Source organism: Toxotes jaculatrix, chromosome 3 (genome assembly GCF_017976425.1).
Source record: "Toxotes jaculatrix isolate fToxJac2 chromosome 3, fToxJac2.pri, whole genome shotgun sequence".
Lineage (NCBI taxonomy): Eukaryota > Metazoa > Chordata > Actinopteri > Toxotidae > Toxotes > Toxotes jaculatrix.
Window position 1 is genome coordinate 12119071 of NC_054396.1, and position 20243 is coordinate 12139313.

At 39.7% G+C, this 20243-nt stretch overlaps 3 protein-coding genes and 2 non-coding genes across 5 annotated transcripts; 3 read left to right on the forward strand and 2 right to left on the reverse strand.

Moving 5' to 3' along the window:
* Positions 1-4175: 4175 nt before the first annotated feature.
* LOC121178641 (zinc finger protein 285-like) lies at positions 4176-8544 on the reverse strand. Its single transcript, XM_041032889.1, has 2 exons — positions 8272-8544; positions 4176-6727 (listed from the first exon to the last, which is right to left on the reverse strand). The coding sequence occupies exons 1-2, from the start codon at positions 8450-8452 to the stop codon at positions 5808-5810; spliced, it is 1101 nt and encodes a 366-aa protein (XP_040888823.1). The 5' UTR covers positions 8453-8544; the 3' UTR covers positions 4176-5807.
* A 1777-nt stretch (positions 8545-10321) lies between these two features.
* gnl3 (guanine nucleotide binding protein-like 3 (nucleolar)) lies at positions 10322-15758 on the forward strand. Its single transcript, XM_041034605.1, has 15 exons — positions 10322-10418; positions 10618-10676; positions 10860-11000; positions 11159-11278; positions 11369-11449; positions 11557-11692; positions 11821-11924; positions 12707-12857; positions 13093-13180; positions 13413-13590; positions 13713-13855; positions 14075-14211; positions 14627-14766; positions 15009-15087; positions 15184-15758. The coding sequence occupies exons 1-15, from the start codon at positions 10406-10408 to the stop codon at positions 15279-15281; spliced, it is 1668 nt and encodes a 555-aa protein (XP_040890539.1). The 5' UTR covers positions 10322-10405; the 3' UTR covers positions 15282-15758.
* Positions 12404-12541, forward strand: LOC121179965. Its single transcript, XR_005893910.1, has one exon. It is a non-coding gene; the product is annotated as a small nucleolar RNA SNORA47 (small nucleolar RNA).
* LOC121179963 lies at positions 13913-13986 on the forward strand. The gene has a single exon (XR_005893908.1). It is a non-coding gene; the product is annotated as a small nucleolar RNA SNORD19 (small nucleolar RNA).
* Positions 15759-15876: 118 nt separating the features above from the next.
* Positions 15877-20068, reverse strand: glt8d1 (glycosyltransferase 8 domain containing 1). The gene is made up of 9 exons (XM_041034607.1): positions 19716-20068; positions 19375-19473; positions 19008-19218; positions 18765-18882; positions 18579-18663; positions 18320-18432; positions 18051-18217; positions 17764-17876; positions 15877-17225 (listed from the first exon to the last, which is right to left on the reverse strand). The coding sequence occupies exons 1-9, from the start codon at positions 19729-19731 to the stop codon at positions 17041-17043; spliced, it is 1107 nt and encodes a 368-aa protein (XP_040890541.1). The 5' UTR covers positions 19732-20068; the 3' UTR covers positions 15877-17040.
* Between the last annotated feature and the right edge of the window lie 175 nt (positions 20069-20243).

Genomic DNA, 20243 nt, shown 5'->3' on the forward strand with positions numbered 1-20243 from the left:
CATACAATATGTGCTTTCATTTCCACAGTCCTCCAGAGGCAGTGTTGTATCTTGAGATAAAACAGGGATAATACAAATACAGGCGTAATCCAGCCGTCTCCCCTCTGTGAAGTATAGATCAATGTGTCAAAGAGCGGTCAGACAGAAGCTGTATAATATGTGAGGTGTGAGAAACTAATAGCAAATCATTATTTTTTCAGCTGCCTTGTACGTGTACATGTTTGGGATACAACCAGAGATAGCTAGAAAATTAAAACATCTCTAGAAGTATATGTTTTCCACTGGTTGTACTGGATTGACTTTTATTTTCACAAGGAAATAACACATCATCACTCCAGATGTCAGGTTATTTATTTGTACCTGAATCTGTAAAACTGTGATTTGCTATCAGATTTTTCTCAATGTAAGATGTTGGTGGTGTAATTTTGAGACCCAGTTTCATTTCAGGACTAGATGCCACACAACGGACAAATAAATAAATATCAAAATAGGAGCCTGAACATGACCGTTGTATCATGCCATTACAAGTTGTGAGATTCTTTTCAGGTTTGCTGCAACAATTATGCAATGATGAATTTCTAGGATCTAAAATGTTGAGGCAACACTGAGGCAATCACCTGTTCAGTAACTGTCCGGAGATACTGATAGCACCAGTCAAGCTGTAAGAACTCTGAAACAGCCAACTGCTAGTTCATAAGCATCTGACATTTCTTAGTTAGCTCTTTCTGTGATCGTTCCACTTGGCAACATAACTGTCATCATTGGTGTCTCTTCCTTAAATTATGTGCAAGTAACCAGCAACATATTTTGTGAGGCTGCCATTTTTTCCACCAAGACAAACTGCTCTGCTGGATCCATCTGAGTAAATATATGCCAGAAGAAATATTTCAATTTTATGTCTCTAGATGAGCCATCATGCAACAGGACATGAGAAAGGACCATTTAACTGAATGACTGAGTGATCTGAATTTCACTCATGATTAGGGTTAGGGCAAATAGTCAATGCTGTGATCTATTGATCTATTGTGCCATAGTCTCTTGTGATAGATTGTAGATACAGTGGCACCAGTATTGTGGTTTGACTTGTTGTAATACAGAGGCAGAGGTGGTTCCTCTGAGTTGTTCTCCTTTCTGGCATGTCATCTTTTTTTTTGTTTCGTTTTGTCTGTAGTTTTTCTAACTTTAAAGGAATTGTCTGGCATCTGATGAAATATATTTCTTATTCATTCTTTGTCAGAGAGTCAGATGAGAGTAACTTCAAACTGTTCCTTTAAGGCTAATTGAAGTTTAAAAGATACCACATGTTTTGGGGGGGGGCGTGCAAGAAATAGAGTAACTTACTTAGTCCGGTTCTGTGAAAGAGTGTGGCCACAAAGCTGTTTTTGTTGTAAACTGTGACATTTTACACAGTGTTCTCGAGTGAGTAAATAAAAGCACAGTCTGAGCCAATAGAAACCCTGGTCTCCTGGAAGGGTCTGGAGTGGCTGCGTGCAGTGCAGAGCCATGGGAAAATAGTATACAGGGTCCCCAATGGAGATGCTGAAGAGATGACTGCCGCTCCCCTGGAGTGAAAGAAAAGTCAACACACGTCCAGACAACTCATACACAAAGTTGAAGTGAAAAAAAAAAACTGAGGCAAAAACATGGACAGATCAGCACACCCATGTGCCAGTAAAACAAGTGCACACACAAAACACACTACACAACTGGTACAGGATGTGCTGTTTATTGTGCAAGCCTCAGGCCTCTCAGTGGAAGGCAAGCAGATCTAAGACTGAAATCAGAATCATCCTGTAGAAAAGACAAGCTACTTTCTTTTCTTCTTTTCTCTCCTGCACCTTGGGTTTATTTGTTGAAGATGTTATTCACCTCTGATCCTTGCTTCTTCTGGCCTGTGCAACGACTGACCACTAACCATCATTTACGAAACGTAATATTTATGTCTGCGTCACGGCTCATGAGCTGACTTATTCATTGAATGATTTCATCCATCAACGTTTGAATGAGATCCCTGGAGGACATTTTTATCTCCCAGCTCACTTGATCAACCAACAGCTATGAGACACTGAAACCCTCTTTTGCTCATAAAATGTTGATGCCTGCTGCTATTTTTAGATATTAAGAACACGGGGATTGATCAAAGTGTCCCCTTCATGGGAAGTTAGGAAACTACCGTGTGTCTCTAGAATTCTTTTGGATAAAACTGTCGGTCTACACCGGCTGTGTGCACCTTTTTAGGAATCACAAAGATGTATCAATATGAAAAAAAATCAGCTAAAAATCAGCTCAGTAGCTGCATGGAAATTAAATGAATTTTATTTCTGTCATCATTGTTGGTTGGCCTGCTCTCCATTTAATGCTTGATTTTCTTCCAAGATATCTTCAAAGACGATTTGATTCCTCTTTGAAGCTGGGTCAAAGCTACAGAGAAATTTTGGAACAGTCATTTACCCTAAAAAATAAAATCACACACATTATGAGACTGCAGAAAAGTGACTGTGATCAGTTACCAGTGAAACTACTTTGTACCAAAGAACCAGTCCAGATGAAAACCGTTCGTAGTGAGGCTAATTCTGGAAAGAGAAGTTGCTGTTAATTTTTTAAAATCTACTTTTTAATACAAAACCACAAACAAACTTCCATTCACCTCCTTTTTTGTGTTGGAGGCAGAAATCTCAGATGTGTAATATTTATCTCAAAACCTGCACAATTGAGGCAAAAACTATGTGACAGGCTAAACACAACTACAGTTTGTTTTCTGTAACATTTGTAAAAAGACAATTTAAAATGTTAAGACATTTTTATGGATGGATCAGTGGATTCACAGTTGCTCATCTCCACGCGCAAACCAGCTTCTGTCTCAAATGATTTAGAGTTAAATCACAACAGCCTTTTTAAAACATGCACCATTGTTACTGACTATAAGGTAAAACTGATATGAGAAGTGATATTTCTGTGTTAGCAAATAAAAGTATTTATTCAGACTGAATGAAAGAAATTCTCAGATGCACAGGCCATCATCTGGCTCTGAAGCCTGAACAGGGCTCTGATTTGATTGCCTGTGATTGGGTAATGTAATCATGCAAGTAACAGTATAGGTAGCATGTTTCACTGGATTGCCTTTTAGCAGCTCTATTGACCTACACAAAAGGGACAGTTACTTCAATAACTTCTGTTTATTTGATGGGAGCAAACAAAATATCGTGTATCAGCTACATCTCCCTCAGTCTACCAGCTTCATTTCATTGGACTTCGTTTCCATTCCTGAATTTTTTTTGTAGTTGTGTCATTGACAAATTGTCTGCTTTTCATTTGAGGTATAGAAGTCATTACATTTTGCCAGTTACACAGATTTTAAAAAGAAAGAAAGAACGAAAATTCTCTCTGGTGGATGGCAATTTTAAATTAAATTTATCAGCATGTGTAGAAATATTTTACAGAAAAATTATCCCAACTCACACAATTTTTACATCTTTGTGGAAAGTACCCCACCCGGTGTTCTATATGTGTTACTACACAACAAAACACAGAGTGGATCCTTTACCATGAGGTAATCTTTTTTTCTTTTTTTTTTTACACTTAGTGCATCAAAATACTTACCAGCTGTGGGCACATGATTTGCCTCAGGATTTCATTGTGGTTTGAATATTAAACCAAGCATATTGAATATTAAATAGCAGCCGTTTATAGTTGAAACTACATTACAGTAAATGAGGTGCAACAGGCCTTTTTGTGCACAGATGTACAATACTATCATTCATTTTATTTTTTACACCCACTTTCCTAAAATAGTTATCAGGCAGAAAATATTTAAAATTCTCTTGATAATACATATTTTACTTAGAAAATGGTGACTGTTTAAAATTCTGAAAAACAGATCTTTGCGTATCTTCTTAAAAAGAAGGAAATGTGTTGAAATGCTGTAAATTAACCAAACTTTTTGCTTAATTAACCTTTCGTAGGATAGTTTGACTTCTCAAACACATATGCCATTAATAATACATGTATTAATTAATTGGCAACATTCATTTCCAGCGCTCTGATGCTGGATTACACTGGACATTTGAATGCTGAGGAATCATCTATACCAGTAGAAAAGGTAACTTGGACTCCTCATCAGTTTAGTATCATAGCTTTGTTCACACATAATACAAGACAATAACAATGGATACTCAATGACTACTTTATTAAAAAATAACATTTAATACGCAATGATACAACACTGTACAATAGAGTGTGTGTGCAGGAGGGGGGAACATTGGTGTCCCAGAGAAGACTGTGAGTGAAGGGTTGCTGGTCAGCTGTGAGGACGTGCTGTAGTTGTCTCATGCTGCATTCATAACATGTACAGGGACATGAGCTTGGGCAGGACTTGGTCCGAAGCAACAACTGAGCTCTGACACAGTCTGAAGGTTTCATATTATATAATTAATCTTTTTTTTTTAATGATAGAAGCAGGGACAAATTCAATGAAAAAACTCACAAACCCTGAGTTTCTGACTTGTAGGATAGCTGTGTTAAGTCAGATGTTAGTATTTCTGGTTTGCCCTCATGTTGTGAATGCAGCATTAGTCCTGAGAGGAGAAAGGTAACTGTAGGGTCTACTGTTCAGGGGGGTAGGGTCAGTCCAGGATGGGCAGAGGAAGTACCTGATTCCATGATAAACCAACCACCACTTCTGAAAATCAACCACAGCTGAGGCCACTCCAAAAAAAAAAAAAAAAACCTCACATTTGAAAAATGACTGTGGTGGAAACACAGGTGAACATAAATCTTTGCAGACTGGAGACCCCTGGTACCACAGGTACGTTCAGCTAATACTGTATGGCCCTATTATAGAGTGAATTTCTGCATTGTGTTGGATAGATGCAATAGTGCATGTCATTTAAAAAAAAAAAAAAAAGACACCACAATATTCCTAAACGGATGGTAGATTGAGACTAGTGGTATTTTACAGAACATCACATTATTTCACAAAATAGTGGAGCAGTCTCACAATAGCTCTGTCCATGTTTCAATGGACATCATGAAGCACTGACAATGTGAGATGGCAGTATTCAGCTCTGCAACAATGTGACAGCACTGAGAAGAAAAAGAGGCTAAAATAATACTAAAAAAAAAACAAAGACAAGTGCCAGATAAGACTCCTCCTTGTAAAACCAGTCAAGTCCACAGTCTGTGGGGGCTTTGCACCAGCTTATTGTTTGGCTAAATTTTGTGTAATTTTCTTAAATTGCTACATAAAAAAAACAACTACTGGCAGTGTTAGACTAATCCAGATAACACACAGGCTTTACTTATCAGGCCAAACAAAATGGACGTGACTTCATGCATACACTGATGCTTAAGATTTTAAACTCAAGTGTAAATTTATGGATATGACTGGACTGGTTGATAATGAGCCATGACTGTGCTGAACATTGTTGCATTTCTTAATGCATCTCAGTTTCAAGGCATGTGTGGAAGACTTCATCATGCTAATTATATGAATAAGGAAAGGCTAGATTATTCAGAAAGGCTAGCTAATAACTCAAATTGTGTCAGAGATTTAATACTCAGTGACAAGTACAAAATTAAGTAAATGACATACTAAACTGGCTAATACAAATTCTATTGAGGGACTATGGTGTGGAGAAGTATTAGATTAGATAAAAAACTTTCTCTAAGAGTTGCAGAATCCCTAGTTCTTGGAAAGTAGGAAGAAAAAAAAAAAGCCTCATCTTGGTGGCAGCGATTTTAGCTTTTTGTAGAAAAGTTTCCCACATCAATGTGATTCACAAACTGGGTTGTTTAACAACACATTTGCATCATTGCCCTGAGAAATATGTTCCCTCGCGGCTATGGGTCTGGAGATGCCTTTTGATTTTGTCAGAGCGGCTGAAGCACTTGCCACACACGGGGCAGCTGTATGGCTTCTCCCCCGTATGGATCCTCATGTGTACCTTCAGGTGAGCCATCTGTGTGAAGCCCTTTCCACAAATCTGGCAGCGGAATGGTTTTTCACCCGTGTGGCTCCGCTGGTGCTCCTGGAGTCTGCCAGAGGAGCTGCAGCATTTCCCGCAAACACCACAGCGGTAAGGTTTTTCCCGTGTGTGCACTTGTACATGCACATGCAAGTGGCCAATGTGACTAAATGCCTCACCACAAACCTTGCAGCAGAAAGACGACATGTGGCCTTGCAGGGGGGATTTTTGATGGGGGCAGTCCACGGCGTTGGCTCCTTGGTTGCGCATGTGTGACGCCTGTGCTCTGTTAGCTCCAGTTCCAGCTCCCTTAGCACCAACCATCTGTCCTCCATTCTCCACCCCAATAATGTCAATGTTGTTCTCATTTGAGCAGTTTGGATTGACTGGTGCGAGAGGCTGGGCGCCGCTGTTGGAAGAAGTAGAGCCTCTGTGGCCTCCTCCACTCTCCGCCTTCACGTGCCTCGAGGAGCCTCGAGAGCCAGGATCCCTCTCTCTGTTCTCCACACCCTGACTCTGAGGGAGGTTGGATGTGTGGGGGCCGTCCTGGGGATATTCATTACCAACCCGTGGAGGAGTGAACATGTTCTCTGGTGTGCTGCAAGAGCCATGGCCCCGAAGCTGATCATCTCCTTGGTTGGCCCGGAGATCTCTTTTATCCTTAATCTGAATAGGAATACGCTCTTCATGTCCCATGCTGGGACTCCACTCTCGCCGTGGATGCTCACCATCCTCCTCATCCAACAGCGCCATGGAAGGGCGATCTAAGAACACAACAGCAGGAAGAGGTTCAGCTGAAAATGTTAAGTCCAGTGTGGCAAACACCAGAGTGTCTGTAACACAATCCAAATGCGGCTGAACTAAATATGCCATATTGTACTTGCAGTTCACCAAATTTCATTTCACTTTGTCCACTGAAAGGAGCAAAGAGCTGGACTCACTACCTTGTTAAGTAAAACTATCAGAAAATATTTTTGATATAAACATTGCAAGTGTGGTGATACACAACATGCCTAATTTCTAATGAGTTGGTCAATATGCAGTACCAGTGTTTCCCCCAAGAAAGTGTGTGTGTGTGTGTGTGTGTGTGTGTGTGTGTGTGTGTGTGTGTGTGTATAGTGCTTAAATTAGACCACCTGTCATAAAAATGAGAAAACAAATATTTTAGAAATCTTTCAAAAACTTGTTTAAAACTAAAAATGTTATTGTTATTGATTTAGCAAATAACAAATAGAAAGAAGTAAATAGCCCTTTTTCCACACATAATAACCAGAAAAATAAATCAAACATGACATTCAACCACTAAAGTTCTTATGTTCAGGAATTCAAATAAATCACTATAATCTGACATCTTAATCAAGAAATAATAATGTGCTTTTTTTGTAAATCTTCACATTGGGTAGTTGTCTAATAAATTTCTTAGGCACTGTATATATATGTCACCTGCTGTGCATAAAAGCACATGCCATTTTCCCACCAGAGTTAACACTTTATTTCATAAAAGTGTACTAATTGTTATGTTGTCCTGATGTTAGTCAAGGATGTCTTAATATCATAAATGGTGGCACAACTCTAATATGAAACAGTCCAGGAAACTTGTAACTAAGTATTTAATAGTCAGTAAGACTAATGTTGTGCCTATATGAAATATTAACCCGCCTTGGACCTTTAAGTGTTCTACTACACTAACTCACAGCAACTAAGGTTTTTTCTATCACTGCTAAGAAAGTGTCAGTGGAGAAAATCTCTACAAATGAACTGACATGAAGAATACATGAAGTATTTGTAAACACAATAACTTATGGCACCTTTGGTAATACTCTGGCAGCGGTTTCAGATGTAGGGCTACATGGAGATTGAGGTTTTAAAATTGGGAGTAAACAAGAAACACTATGACACCGTGCCTGCATAATGCGTATTATCGGTTTTGACAGCGTACACCACTGTTTGTCACTGTCGAACAAATCATGATTTAGTACAATGACTGTGTCAACATGCACACAAGAAGTCAGATGTAACTGAATGCTAACCCTGGTGTAAGCTAGTCGGCTAACGTAGCTGGTTGGCTAACGAACAAAGGTTGCTAACGGGCTAGCCGCTCCACAACAACAGGAGCTAACGTCAACTAGCTCGCTAACGGCTAAAGTTAACTTGCTTGGAAGTGGGACAACACTATTTTGAAGCCATTTATTGCGTTGTTATATTTGTCCTGTAAGCAGTCACTTCCATTTCACCACCTAATGCCACCACACTGATTCGGTTGGCTGGTCAAAAACTGACTGCACCGTTAGCTTTCAGGGCAGCTAACCTGGCCATATTTCAATTCCAGCGTCTCGCAGTCTGCGTCTCAGATGGTCGTTCTCCCGCTCCCTTATCGCTATCTCCTCCTGGTACTCCAAAATCGTGTCCTCGACAGACTTGTAAATCTCCTGCGCAGCAAGCATGAGACGCTCAGTCAAAAAGACGTTTAAAAACTGCAGTTTGGTCATTTTCTTGGGCTGTACGGAGCTCTTGCAATCTTCCAAAATGGGCCAAAAAAAGATGCTCGAGCCAATCACGTGACCCGGAGTTGTCTCTTCTTCTTCTTCGCCCTCTCCTTCCACATCTTCGACCCCTCCGCCTCCCCAAACCCCCGAAGATTTTCCGTCACCCCGCAGACTGTGATACCCGTTCAGCTGTTTCAGTCTTGACTAAATCCTTTTGCGTTTGAATAAAATCTCGGCGTGGAAGAGGAGGGTGGTTTGGGTTAGTTCAGGTTACGGTGCGGGGAAACACCACTCAGGTCAAAGAAGCTGACGGATCACAGTCCAACACCTGCTGCTCTCACAGTGACACGTTATACACTAATATTGAAAGGTGCAGCTTTGAGAGAACTGCAAAATATTGCAACATAAAGTGGCAACACGATTTGTAGTAATGTATGTCCTAATTATGAGACATGTGTAGGTTATGTTTGTAATATAACTTAAAATTGTAGTTTTCATGGTCACAAATCATAGATGCTCAGCACATAAAAAAAAACAAAACTGTTTCCTGACTGTCTCCCGAAAAATGTATATAAATATAAAACTTATCAGTGCGTTATCAATACATTTATTGTCATCATCAGTGCCAATTTCAGCATCAAGAAGCAGACTTCTGAACCTTGGCTATATTATTCCCTACGTTGTTGGTCAAAGAATTCAGAATTCATCAGCCAGGAAGAAAGATACCAAGGCACGAAAAGTAAATGGGACACAGGTTGGCATCTTTATAGAGGAAATAAAATGCAGTTTAGATATGTCCATTATAGTTATAAGTTTAAACAGCTGATTCTCACTTTTAAAGCAGAAAGCAAGCACAAGGGGGCAACACAGTCCAAGCAATCAGTGTGTACCAGTTTTGACATCACTGCATGAAGCCCAAACAAAGAATTCTGCATCTCTATGTGAAATGTGTTGAAGTCCCAGATATAGACACCCAAGTATGGCATCTAGCTACCTCCACACATATGTTGCCTACACTTACACAGTGTGTGGATTGTACTGTATATTGTATCATGGACTCATGGACTCCAACACACCAGTATACAAGAGTTCAAGAGACATTTTGGCTGTCACTGTCTTCACTGGTGTCTCAGTCATCAGAATATAAAAATAACAAAATAAAGGTGTTGAACAGGAAATATAAAATGTACCTGACAGTTAATATCATTAAAATACAAACATCAGTATGTGAACATCATGATATCGATATCTAAGTAGAGTAGCAGATGCTTAAATGTAGTAAGCAGTGAAATTGAAATTATAAAAATAATAAAATAATAAAAATATATATGAAAGTGCAAAAATAATGTTGCAAATGCTCTAGATTTTTCAAGTTCAGTTTACTTTCTTTTTCACCGCCAGTTAACTCTTTAGTGGGAAACCTGGAGGACTGCGTCATTTCACTTGATTTGATAAGATAAGATAAGATAAGATAAAAATACTTTATTGATCCCAAACTGGGAAATTCAACTGTTATAGCAGCCGTGTACAGGTAATAAACACAATAGTACAATGGTAACAAGTACAAAAAATAAGGAGATTTGCCCTACATAAATCTGCAGTAAAAAAGCTAAATAAAGCTAAGTATAAGTAACAGTCAGCGGTAACAATAAGTTAAGTTTGTGAAACCAGAGTACAAATGTACAAAGTAGTACAATGAATTCTCCAAAATTAATTAAGTTAATCGGGGAAAAAAATCATTTGTGATGAATATTTTCATAAAGATATAAAAATGACAGCATCATCACATCCATGGTTGCATTAAACTCTCTCTGAGTGAACATAACCACTCCAGCCCAGCAGGTGGCGCGACATCAGCTCCGCGCCGGTAGAAGCGGAAGTGGCAGATTCTCACGCTTGTGCGTTCCTCCACGTGGGAAAGCGTTTTAGTCACATTGGCAGATCCGCAGCAGCACCATGAAACGACCGAGTAAGTAAACACAGATAATCATGTTATAACAGTATATGCGTTTATTTAAAATCAACTCTTTGAGGTTTTATTGTTCGACTAATCCACCTAGCTCATAAGCTAACTGCTAACAGCCGCTTTTCTGTTGTCTGTATTATGTTCGTCTTTAGCTAGCAGTTCAACCAACGTTAAACTGTGTACTGTATTTTTTTGTCTCCAGAGTTAAAGAAAGCAAGTAAGCGGGTCTCGTGTGCCAAACGGTACAAAATACAGAAGAAGGTAAGTGTGTAACTTTGTTTTAACGTTAACTTTCCTTCATGACTCGGAGATAAATGTTTACATCTTAACGGACGATGAGGCCTGGGTGAACGAGACGAGACTTCTACTCTAACTTTGTAACTCTGTTTGACTCATTTTAATGTTCACAAGAAATTGAGTTACATGCTCGTGTTTTGTATTTAGGTCCGGGAGCATAATCGAAAGCTGAGAAAAGAGGCAAAGAAGAAAGGAGTGAGCAAACGAGTGAAGAAGGATCCCGGAGTGCCCAGCAGTGCTCCCTTCAAAGAGGAGGTCCTCAGGGAGGCAGAGGAGAGGAGGCTAAAGGTTGGTGGACATGAGCCCCTGTCAGCCAGTTTATCTCAATCATGATCCTGTATGAGTGTATTGTTGCCACCCAGAAGGATGCATGGAGCTAATCTGGACTCTGTAACCCCTCAAGAGGCCCCTGGGAATAAAATTGTAAACAAATTCTTATCTCATAGATTGAAGAAGAAAAAGAGAGGAGGAGACAAGCCAAAAAAGAGGAGCGAGCCCAGAAGAGGAAAAAGGAGAAGGAGGCTGCAAGTAAAGAAGCCGAACCCAAGGCCAAGAAGGCTCGGCAGGTAAAAGGAAAACGCTGCAGTTATTTGTTAAATCAGGTTTAAATAATTTTAACGTTGACCAACTTTAATTGTTTTGTGTCATTTACCCAGGATGAGAATGGAAGTCATTCACAGAAACCCACTGCCCCAGACAAAAATTCAAAACAGTTCCTTTGTGGTGAATTAAATAAGGTAGGGCAACCCAGTCCTAGTCAGTTTTTTTTTCAGTAGTAAGAAATATTTTTAATGCTCACTAAAAACTCTTCTGTTAATGCTCAATCGGATATCTCTCTATTCAGGTAATTGATGCCTCTGATGTAGTAATAGAAGTCCTTGATGCTCGTGATCCTATGGGGTGCAGGTGTCCACAGCTGGAGGAGACGGTGCTGCAGAGGGGCAGCAACAAGAAACTGCTCTTGGTTTTAAACAAAATAGGTAAATGGACATGATACGACGCTAGGTCAACTTATAGTTGAGTGCACAGAGCGTTGTGAATTTTAATCAAAAGTAGATTGATTGTACTTTGAAATCATGTAGGTTGTGTTGTATTTTCTGTGTTGTAGACCTGGTGCCAAAGGAAAATGTGGAGAGGTGGATACAGTGTTTACAACAGGAGTTTCCAGTGGTGGCGTTTAAAGCATCAACACAGATTCGGGACAAAACAGTGGTAGGAGGTGCATTTTTACAAATCTGTGATCAAAAACCAATGTTTAGACTTAGAGCATATATTACTTAAAGGAAATGATGTTTTGCTGTAGCTGAATTGTTGGTTGGTGACCCTCTGTTGCTGATAAGCCTCTGGATGTGTTCACCAACCTTTGTTTCAGCCACAGGCTTTTGAACTAAAAAACCCTGTTTTGACTAATGCATGTTCACTGTTTGAATTAATTTCAAAGCAAATGAGAGAGAGGTTGACTATAAATGACTGAAGGTTTAAAGGAACAGTATCTAAATGATCACCTTAAGCTGGAAAATGGAGTTTCACCCTCCATCCATTGCTCAGTTTCATCCACATGTGACATTTTATAAACTGTCAGTCTAACCAGCCTCTTTGTAAAACCCTTTACATATTACAGATAAGATGGATTTGCTTGATTATTCAGAAATAACTGATGTTTAATTCTGCGTCTGTATGTGAGTGAAACATGGAGGACTGAGAAGGTTGAGCAGCTTGTGTTGTGCTGCTATAACTGGTTATAACCTCCAAGAATAACAAACAAACCACTAAAATGACTGACTCTGTCATAAGCAGAGCTGGTGTGTCTGTGTGTTTGTGAACAGAACTAAAACTTTAAAAAAAGGTTGGGTTTTTTTTTTTCGAAAATCAATATGCTGCGTTACTTAGTGGGAGAGAGCTTCAGACTCAGCTTCAGCTGAAATACGAATCAAAATTACCCAATTTGTGGATGGTGACAAGTAATTTTACTTGTCTGGTTCTGTCTTGATCAGCAAGCCAAGAAGAGCAGGATTGTGGCCTCCAATGAAGTCCTGGACAGATCCAGAGGAGCTGCCTGTTTTGGAAGCAGCTGCCTCACTGAGCTCCTCACAAGTTATGCATCTAAAACAGAGAATGAATCTTCACTCAGAGTGGGCGTAGTTGGTAAGCACAGTTTTCCTCAGCCTAAAACTATATTAAAACTACACTTCCTTTTATGTTGTCTTCTGTCAGCAGTGGATTTAGATGAAATATTATTATTATATTTATTTGAGGGACTTCAGATCCTTTACTGTCTAATGCAGCCCTGCAGCATAGATGTACTCTATTGTTTCTGGTTTCTTTGAGTTTGTTCAGTCCAACAATCTTCAGCTTTGACACCATCCTCTTTTACCCTCAGGCTTTCCTAATGTAGGGAAGAGCAGTCTCATCAACAGTATAAAGGGGATAATGGCCTGCAATGCTGGAGTCAAGAGAGGCATCACAAAGTGAGTGAAAAATCAGGATTTAAAAAAAAAAAAAGGCTTCACTGATCACATCTATAGAAATTTCCAATCACATTGCATATTCAGAAGAGTTCCCTGTTACATCCTGGAGGCTTCGTGTGATTTATTGATTGTGTTACAGTTAAAAAAAAAGTTGGTTTGCATTAGATTTCTCAGTCCCTCCTTTACACAGCTTATGCCCATGGTCAAATGTTAACTCTCACCAACCCCACAGATCCATGCAGGAGGTGCACATCTTAAAGAATGTGAAACTAATAGACAGCCCAGGGGTTGTGGCTTCGCCGTCCAACCCACCAGCTTCTATGGCATTGAGGAGCCTGCAGGTGGAGGAGGGCCAGGAGAGTGTGCTGGAAGCTGTCAGGACTCTGCTCAAGCAGTGTGACAAGACCCAGGTGGGAAGATCACAAGAGAGATGTGTCGCTTTAACGTGTGAACTGGTTAGATGGATTTAAGGTATTCTCTCGGAAATTAAGTGGATGAAGCCATTTAAAGTAATATGTTCTCTCTGTTTCAGACCATGCTTCAGTACAATGTCCCAGACTTCAGAAACTCTTTGGAGTTTTTAACCTTGTTCGCCAAAAAGCGTGGTTATCTGCAGAAGGGTGGAGTTGCTAACACGGAGCAGGCAGCCACAGCTTTCCTGTCGGACTGGACAGGGTGAGTTTGTTTTCACCTAAACAGTTAGGAAGGGCGGACAGCTGCAGTGCGTCAGTGTGGAAATGAGGACAAAGCGCAATTCTGGATTTCACTGTGAAGACTTCTAATCCAACTCTGATCCAAACACTTACACTGTAAATATGATAGAGAAGAGTATCGAGTGCTACGTGCCTCACTTGATTCACAGCACTGAATGTCTTTGATTTGATGTCTCCTCAGAGCCAAGCTGAGCTACCACTGTAAGCCACCAGAGAACGGCAGCCTCCCCTCATACCTTTCTGATGCCGTCGTCTCTGAGATGCAGAATGGCTGGGATCTAACCAAACTGAAAATGGGGAATGAGGAAACTCTGAAAGGTACTGGCACATTATTTGAATCATTTAAACCAATCTTTAGTTTTAGTTAGCTTTTTTTTTGTGGCTCTCAGAGGTCTTGAGTCAGCAATGATAGATGATTTTTTTTTTTTTTCTTTATCCTGCATATTTCATCTTCTCACTGTAAGTCATTAAATTGACTAATAGGTTTTAAGAAAAATCAGGAAATCATCTTTATCAGTTTTCTAGACAACATGGCATTCATACCCACTGCATTGTTCCCTGGTTCTTTGTTTCTTAGTTTTTACCTGTGTTAGAGTGAGTGCAGCAGCACTGATGGTCAGTCAACTGCATCTATTTCACATGTGGTGTAAACAGGGATGTGTCCTCTTGGGGCTTTTAAACTCTAGGCTTGTCAGTGTACTGTCAGACAGAACAACAACCTTTGCTTTTGTAGGTGTTAAATTTCCAAACCAGGCCAGCAGTATAAGCTTCATCTCCAAAGGCCCGACTGCAGGCCTGCTGAGCGTCAGCGACATCACTGAAGAAAGTCCTAGTGAGGCAGCCACAGAGAGAGAAGCAGTGCAGAACAATGAGGTAACTATGGATGTAATTTTTTTTTGTAGAATTTTCCAACAATAAATCTGCTTCAAATAAAAGTGGAAGCCAGGCCAAGCATGGAAATGAGGACAAAAATGCAAGTCTTGATTTGTTTATGAAGACTTCTAATCCAACTCTGATCCTGCTGGCTGGACTTTTTTCTTACTTTTTGTAATCACTCTCTGTATCTTGAGGATTTTTTGGAATTTAAATAGTTGAAACATCTGCTCTTCTTACAGCCTGAGCAAACTGCTGAGAAGGAAAATGAAACAGAAGAAACAGAAGAACCTGAGAAACCACAGGAGGCATCACTCAAAAGTAAATTGTTTTTTTTTTCTTTAATTCTTAAAGTACTTTGTCAATAAAATCTACATCCAGTAAGTCATATTTTTACATCTTTCCTTGGCTTCGCAGAAAAACCCAAGGTGCAGTTCAAGTCAGTTCCCATTGACATCAACCTCTCTGCAGCTACAACAGATGACGCCTATGACTTCAATACAGATTTTAAATGAGCTTCGCCTGTACACTGCCTCTGAACTAGAGCCTGTGCCCACGTGGTCTGATTAGGATACAGACCTGCACTTGTCAACAATACAGCACATGACGATGCTTATGTGTGGAATCACTGTCAGGATGCCTTTGGCCATCTCTGCCTGTCCTGCTTGTTGACTGGTTTCTGACTAGACTTAAGTTTGTCATTTATGTGTGGCCTTCCCTCACTGCTTAATCCTGGAAGACAGTTTTCCAGATAAGGACTCACTTTTATCCTAGACCACATTTTTCAGTTTATAAGACTGAATTTTGTTTGTCTAGGGCTGATCCCTGTCCAGGAAATGAACTCCGTATCTAATTCTTAGGTGGTTATGAGTTTAATCACTTACTTCTTCTCCCTTTAAATGTCCACAGGTCATTTGTAATATTTTGTGTCAATGCAGAATAATGTATATAGGTCATTTACTATAAATGTAATAAATCCTCTACAAATCCTACATGTCCTCTTACTTTATTTTTTCAAAACATAAATTTACGCAAACTTGACAATGGAAAATCTTGAGAAACACCAGGTTTAATACAGATAACTGTAAAATTAAAATAAAAAACAAGTGATGCAAATGATAAAAATGTAAGTTTTATTTCACGTTTTATACAAAAGTATTTACAACCAGCAAGGTGAATGCATTTCGACGAGTATAAAAATCCTGGCAGTGAAGGGATAAAGCATGAGAATGTTGTGCAAACATTTATGTTCTTCAGTTTCTGCTGAGGTGGAGTTTGCTTAGTGGTCTGCACATAAAGTCATAAACAACCACACTAACAGCATGGGAGGCAGTACAATACTGAATTAGTGTTCAATTATGGCATAGTTATTGATAGCTGGGGCACCATTAACCTGACTGTGATTAACTCGAGTCGAGCACTTTATATTTGTCGGTGTCATTCAGAGTAATGGGAGATTAGAAGGGAGAGAAAACTTAAATAGCACTTTTGTGATGGAAATGCTGAGCTGAGAACAGACCACTGTTAAAATATGTTAAAACTAGGGTCTGATGAATAATCTTAGGTGCAATATTAAAAATAATAAAATTCATTACTTTTCCACAGGAAGTACTGAATTGAGGTAACAACATGATGCATCTAATGGCTAATCTTAAAATTCAGACTGATTTGAAAACTGAAGGGAACCTTTTTGAAGCAGTTATAAATTGTTATGCAAACTGTGCTACACTATTATATCTGAGGTAACTGTATAAAACCATTTAGAATTCAAATTAAGTGCTTAAGTCATCATTTAGCTGCATGGAAACAAACCTATTTAAGTCACAATGACTTGCAACGATGGCTTAAGTTGTACATCGTGATCCTGGCATGTTGTCACAAGTAACTCATTACTGCTGACTGGGACTGGTGCATACATTTCAATTAAGGTCACACCGTTCAGATGCCACATCTTTCTCTAATGCTGTTCAGGACGAAACACTGCTCTGATAAGGATGAAAATGCAGTCTGTGCCTCTTTAGCAAAACAGTCCGGTTTCAACAGTTTATCAGAATATTTTGAGAAATGCGAGTCAAAGCAATCTCAAGGGTAACAATATGATGCACTAGGTTCGAGGGAAAATGAGAGTACACAGGTTTACGTGTTTAGAGGATGGTTCAGGGCTGGTTAATGAAAAGGCCTTACTTAGTTCCTGAGATATCACGAGGCATGGTCCCCAGCTGGGACGGGGCTGGCTTGGCTGGTTGAAAGATTTCTAAAACCCATCTTTTCAGTCTAGTTGGCCCCCGTGTGTCTTCGCACAGGGTGAAATTTTCCGGTGGGGTCTGGAATGAACCACTTGTCCCACACATCAGAAAAAGAGGATGTTCTCCCCCAAGGCTTATAATGTCCATTCCAGTGGAGGAGTTTGGCAGCTTTTACAAACTGTGGGGAGTAGCGGTTTCCAGCACCTGTATTGCCTGGAAAACAACGTTTAGCCATCATATGAAAAAATATATTTATGGACATTGTATTTGGTATCAGAACACTGAATTAATCAGGAATTGTCTACTGGTGTTGCCATTAAAGATTTCTGTAACTTGAAAACTTCCAAAATCAGTTATGATTTCTGGTGCAATTAAATAGACTAGATACTTGTATAACAGCAAAATGGCATTTAAAAAAACAGTTAAAGGAATAGTTCAGCATTTTGGGAATCATACTTATTTGCTTTTTTGTTGTGAGCACTGATATCTCATTTCTGCCCATTAAAAACATAGGTACTGCCCTGAGTACTATTCCTTTAAAAACTCTTTAAAGGTTTCTCAAACTACTTGTGCAGCACAAGTCTTGGGTGTCTGTTCATACTGCCAGTATTGTGGTTATGTATATATGAAGCTATCACACAAACCTCCCAAAGAAACCATAATTGTTGTGAAAAATGAATTGGATCTGCAGCCAATGGTTTGCTCAAAAAAAAAAAAAATTTTTTTAAATCAGTAATTAAGCAGAACTTACCAAGGTGCCTAACGTGCCACATGGGGTCAATGCTGGAGTGACGTTTGTAGAAAACAATGAGGAGAGGAGGAGTAGTGATACTCTCTGCCAGTGTTTTACTGTAAAGATCCTCCCTGGGGAAATGAACAGATTTAGCTGAATGCTAAGAGACAGAGTCAGCTGGAATAAATCTGTGTTTGATTGCAGAAAGACGCAACTAATTCTAATTATTTCCTCCCAGCTGTCTAAATTTAGGGCAGAAGTCTGCCTCATATCCACCCTCTATTGTACCATTGGCAGTAACTTACTGTATGTTAAGCGCCATCCAGTATTCCAGCCGCTGGGTGATGTTCTGGTTCTTCCACTCGGTCAGATTGGCGATGATGACCCCGGGATTGAAGGAGCATGTGTTGGTCCTCATCCCTAGCTTCTTAACAGCCCCCTTCTTGAAGTCCAGGAAACCTATGTAATTATTCTATTGAAAAAGATTTATTATGTGATCAAGTGTCAGCGTATTCTATGAGAAATATTCCCCCTTCTAAATAACTGTATAACAGCTTATGCAAGAGATGCCCACCTGATTTCCAGCCCCTCGAACGATGCCCTTAGCAGAAGCAGAATCACAGTCATCTGAGAAGGCAGCTGCGTGCCCCGGTTTGAGGTTGGTTTCATAAAGCTCTTGAATGTCCCCTGAGATCCCAGGGCACACAGAGAACAAGCAAAATCCATTCATGAATTCCTTTCCAGAAAATCTTTCTTTTACTGTTATGACATGCATAATTTGGAGAGTTAATGAGTGAAGTGGTGCATTTGTACATCAAAGGTAATCGTCTCACCTTGTACAATGATATCATCATCCAAATAGATGGCTTTCTCTGCCTCTGGTATGTATGCAGGCAGATAAAACCTGGCAAAAGTCAACTGGAAATACAGACCATTAGAACATGGTTTGCAAGAAATGAACATAAACAATAGAATGAATATTTATTCTGGGATAGTGATAGATCATTCAGTTGTCTCACCGGTTTTGCAGCCTCCAGTGTCTGAGGATCTTTAGATATCTTCCCATTCAGGAGCTCAGGCTTGAAAATAACTATCCTGTATTTGATCTCTTTTAGCTTTGTCTTACTCAGCCACACTCTGATGGGAAAAAAAATTGGATTTGTCAGACAAAGGTTACTTAAATCAAAATTGACTTCCATTAATGTGGCCATGGAAATATAAAGATGTGCATTTGGCAAGACAGAAATGCTTCAGTGTCTTACTTTAGGTGGTCCACTGTGTCATTCAAGGTCACAATGGTGAAGACAACATTGGCTTTACTGTTCTGGTAGACACTGTTCATTGCAGCGACCACAGCACCGAGTCTTTCCTCAGCAGCAGTGATGAGGACAGGGATCTCCTCCCCCTTCCTTGCAGACTCAAATCTGAGGTCTGGAGACAGCTCAGACTCAAAGGGAAGAATCACCCCGGCATCTGGGTAAAGATACATTTGGGATTTGACTAATGGCTTCCATGGTTTCATTTTAATGCACTGAACTTACACACAATAACAATACATGGGATATTCTAAAGGAAAAAGTGTACCTCTCATTACACAGCATACTACTGCCAGTACAAAGATGGACATACCTGGGTTTTCCTTGTGTAAAAAGTCACTGAGGTTCAGAAGATTTCGTTGAACTATGATGAGGAAGGCTACAGCCAGCAGCACAAGGATGACCACGTTTACTGAAAGACACAATGAATAGCTGATATTAAGAATGACAGTGGGGCAGCAGTGACAGAAAGATAATAACTAAGAATCTGTTTGCTGGAAAGTAATATTAAATGTAAACGGTTGCCAGTTTGACTTAATTTAGTCTACCAGATTCTATTTAATGTTTTTTCCATTCATATTGTCCTATCTAAACTTAATTATAGACACGTTTTAGAGATGCAAATAAGTATTCGCATTATCCAAAATGACTCACCTTTCCTCAGTGTCATGACACCAGCCACATCAGTCTCTCCAGCACGTCTGATGAAAATAAAAATGTAAAAACAGGTGAAAGTGGATCTGAGTGCAGACCAAGATGTATTAGCTTGCTGGCTTATGAGGACTGAGGTGAACCCTAATTGCCGCTGCACCGCTGCGTGGCGACCGTATAAACACACAACGAGACCGTTTGCAAAGTGGTGGCTTTTAACTGTGTGTTTATACGCTTAACCTTTCAATGTATACTGCGCGAGTGAAGTCAGCTCTAAAAAGAAACTGGATAAAACAGCAAAAGTAATTTACGATAAAGCCAAACTGCCAACTCAACATCAACAAGTTTATCCTCTACCTCGGTTGCACGAAGTCATAGTTGCCCATGCATTTGCCTGCTTATAAAATTAAATTAGCTTGCTGTTTCCAGCCTATGAAAAAATTGTTTGTTACATTTTATTATTTACTTATGGTTTAATGACTGGAATTATATGGCATGTGTGTATGCTTAAAATATAGTGGGGAAACGTAG

Excerpts from the sequence above, each read along its gene's own strand:
- glt8d1 (XM_041034607.1), bottom strand. Across the intron at positions 18,664-18,764 it reads CACTGGAGGCTGCAAAACCG|TTGACTTTTGCCAGGTTTTA; the intron begins GTGAGACAACTG and ends CTGTATTTCCAG. Across the intron at positions 18,433-18,578 it reads TGATGATATCATTGTACAAG|GGGACATTCAAGAGCTTTAT; the intron begins GTGAGACGATTA and ends CTGGGATCTCAG.
- LOC121178641 (XM_041032889.1), bottom strand. The coding sequence starts at position 8,452 with ATGACCAAACTGCAGTTTTTAAACGTCTTTTTGACTGAGCGTCTCATG. Across the intron at positions 6,728-8,271 it reads TGGAATTGAAATATGGCCAG|ATCGCCCTTCCATGGCGCTG; the intron begins GTTAGCTGCCCT and ends TTGTGTTCTTAG.
- gnl3 (XM_041034605.1), top strand. Across the intron at positions 11,279-11,368 it reads AGGCCAAGAAGGCTCGGCAG|GATGAGAATGGAAGTCATTC; the intron begins GTAAAAGGAAAA and ends TCATTTACCCAG. Across the intron at positions 14,767-15,008 it reads AAGCAGTGCAGAACAATGAG|CCTGAGCAAACTGCTGAGAA; the intron begins GTAACTATGGAT and ends CTCTTCTTACAG.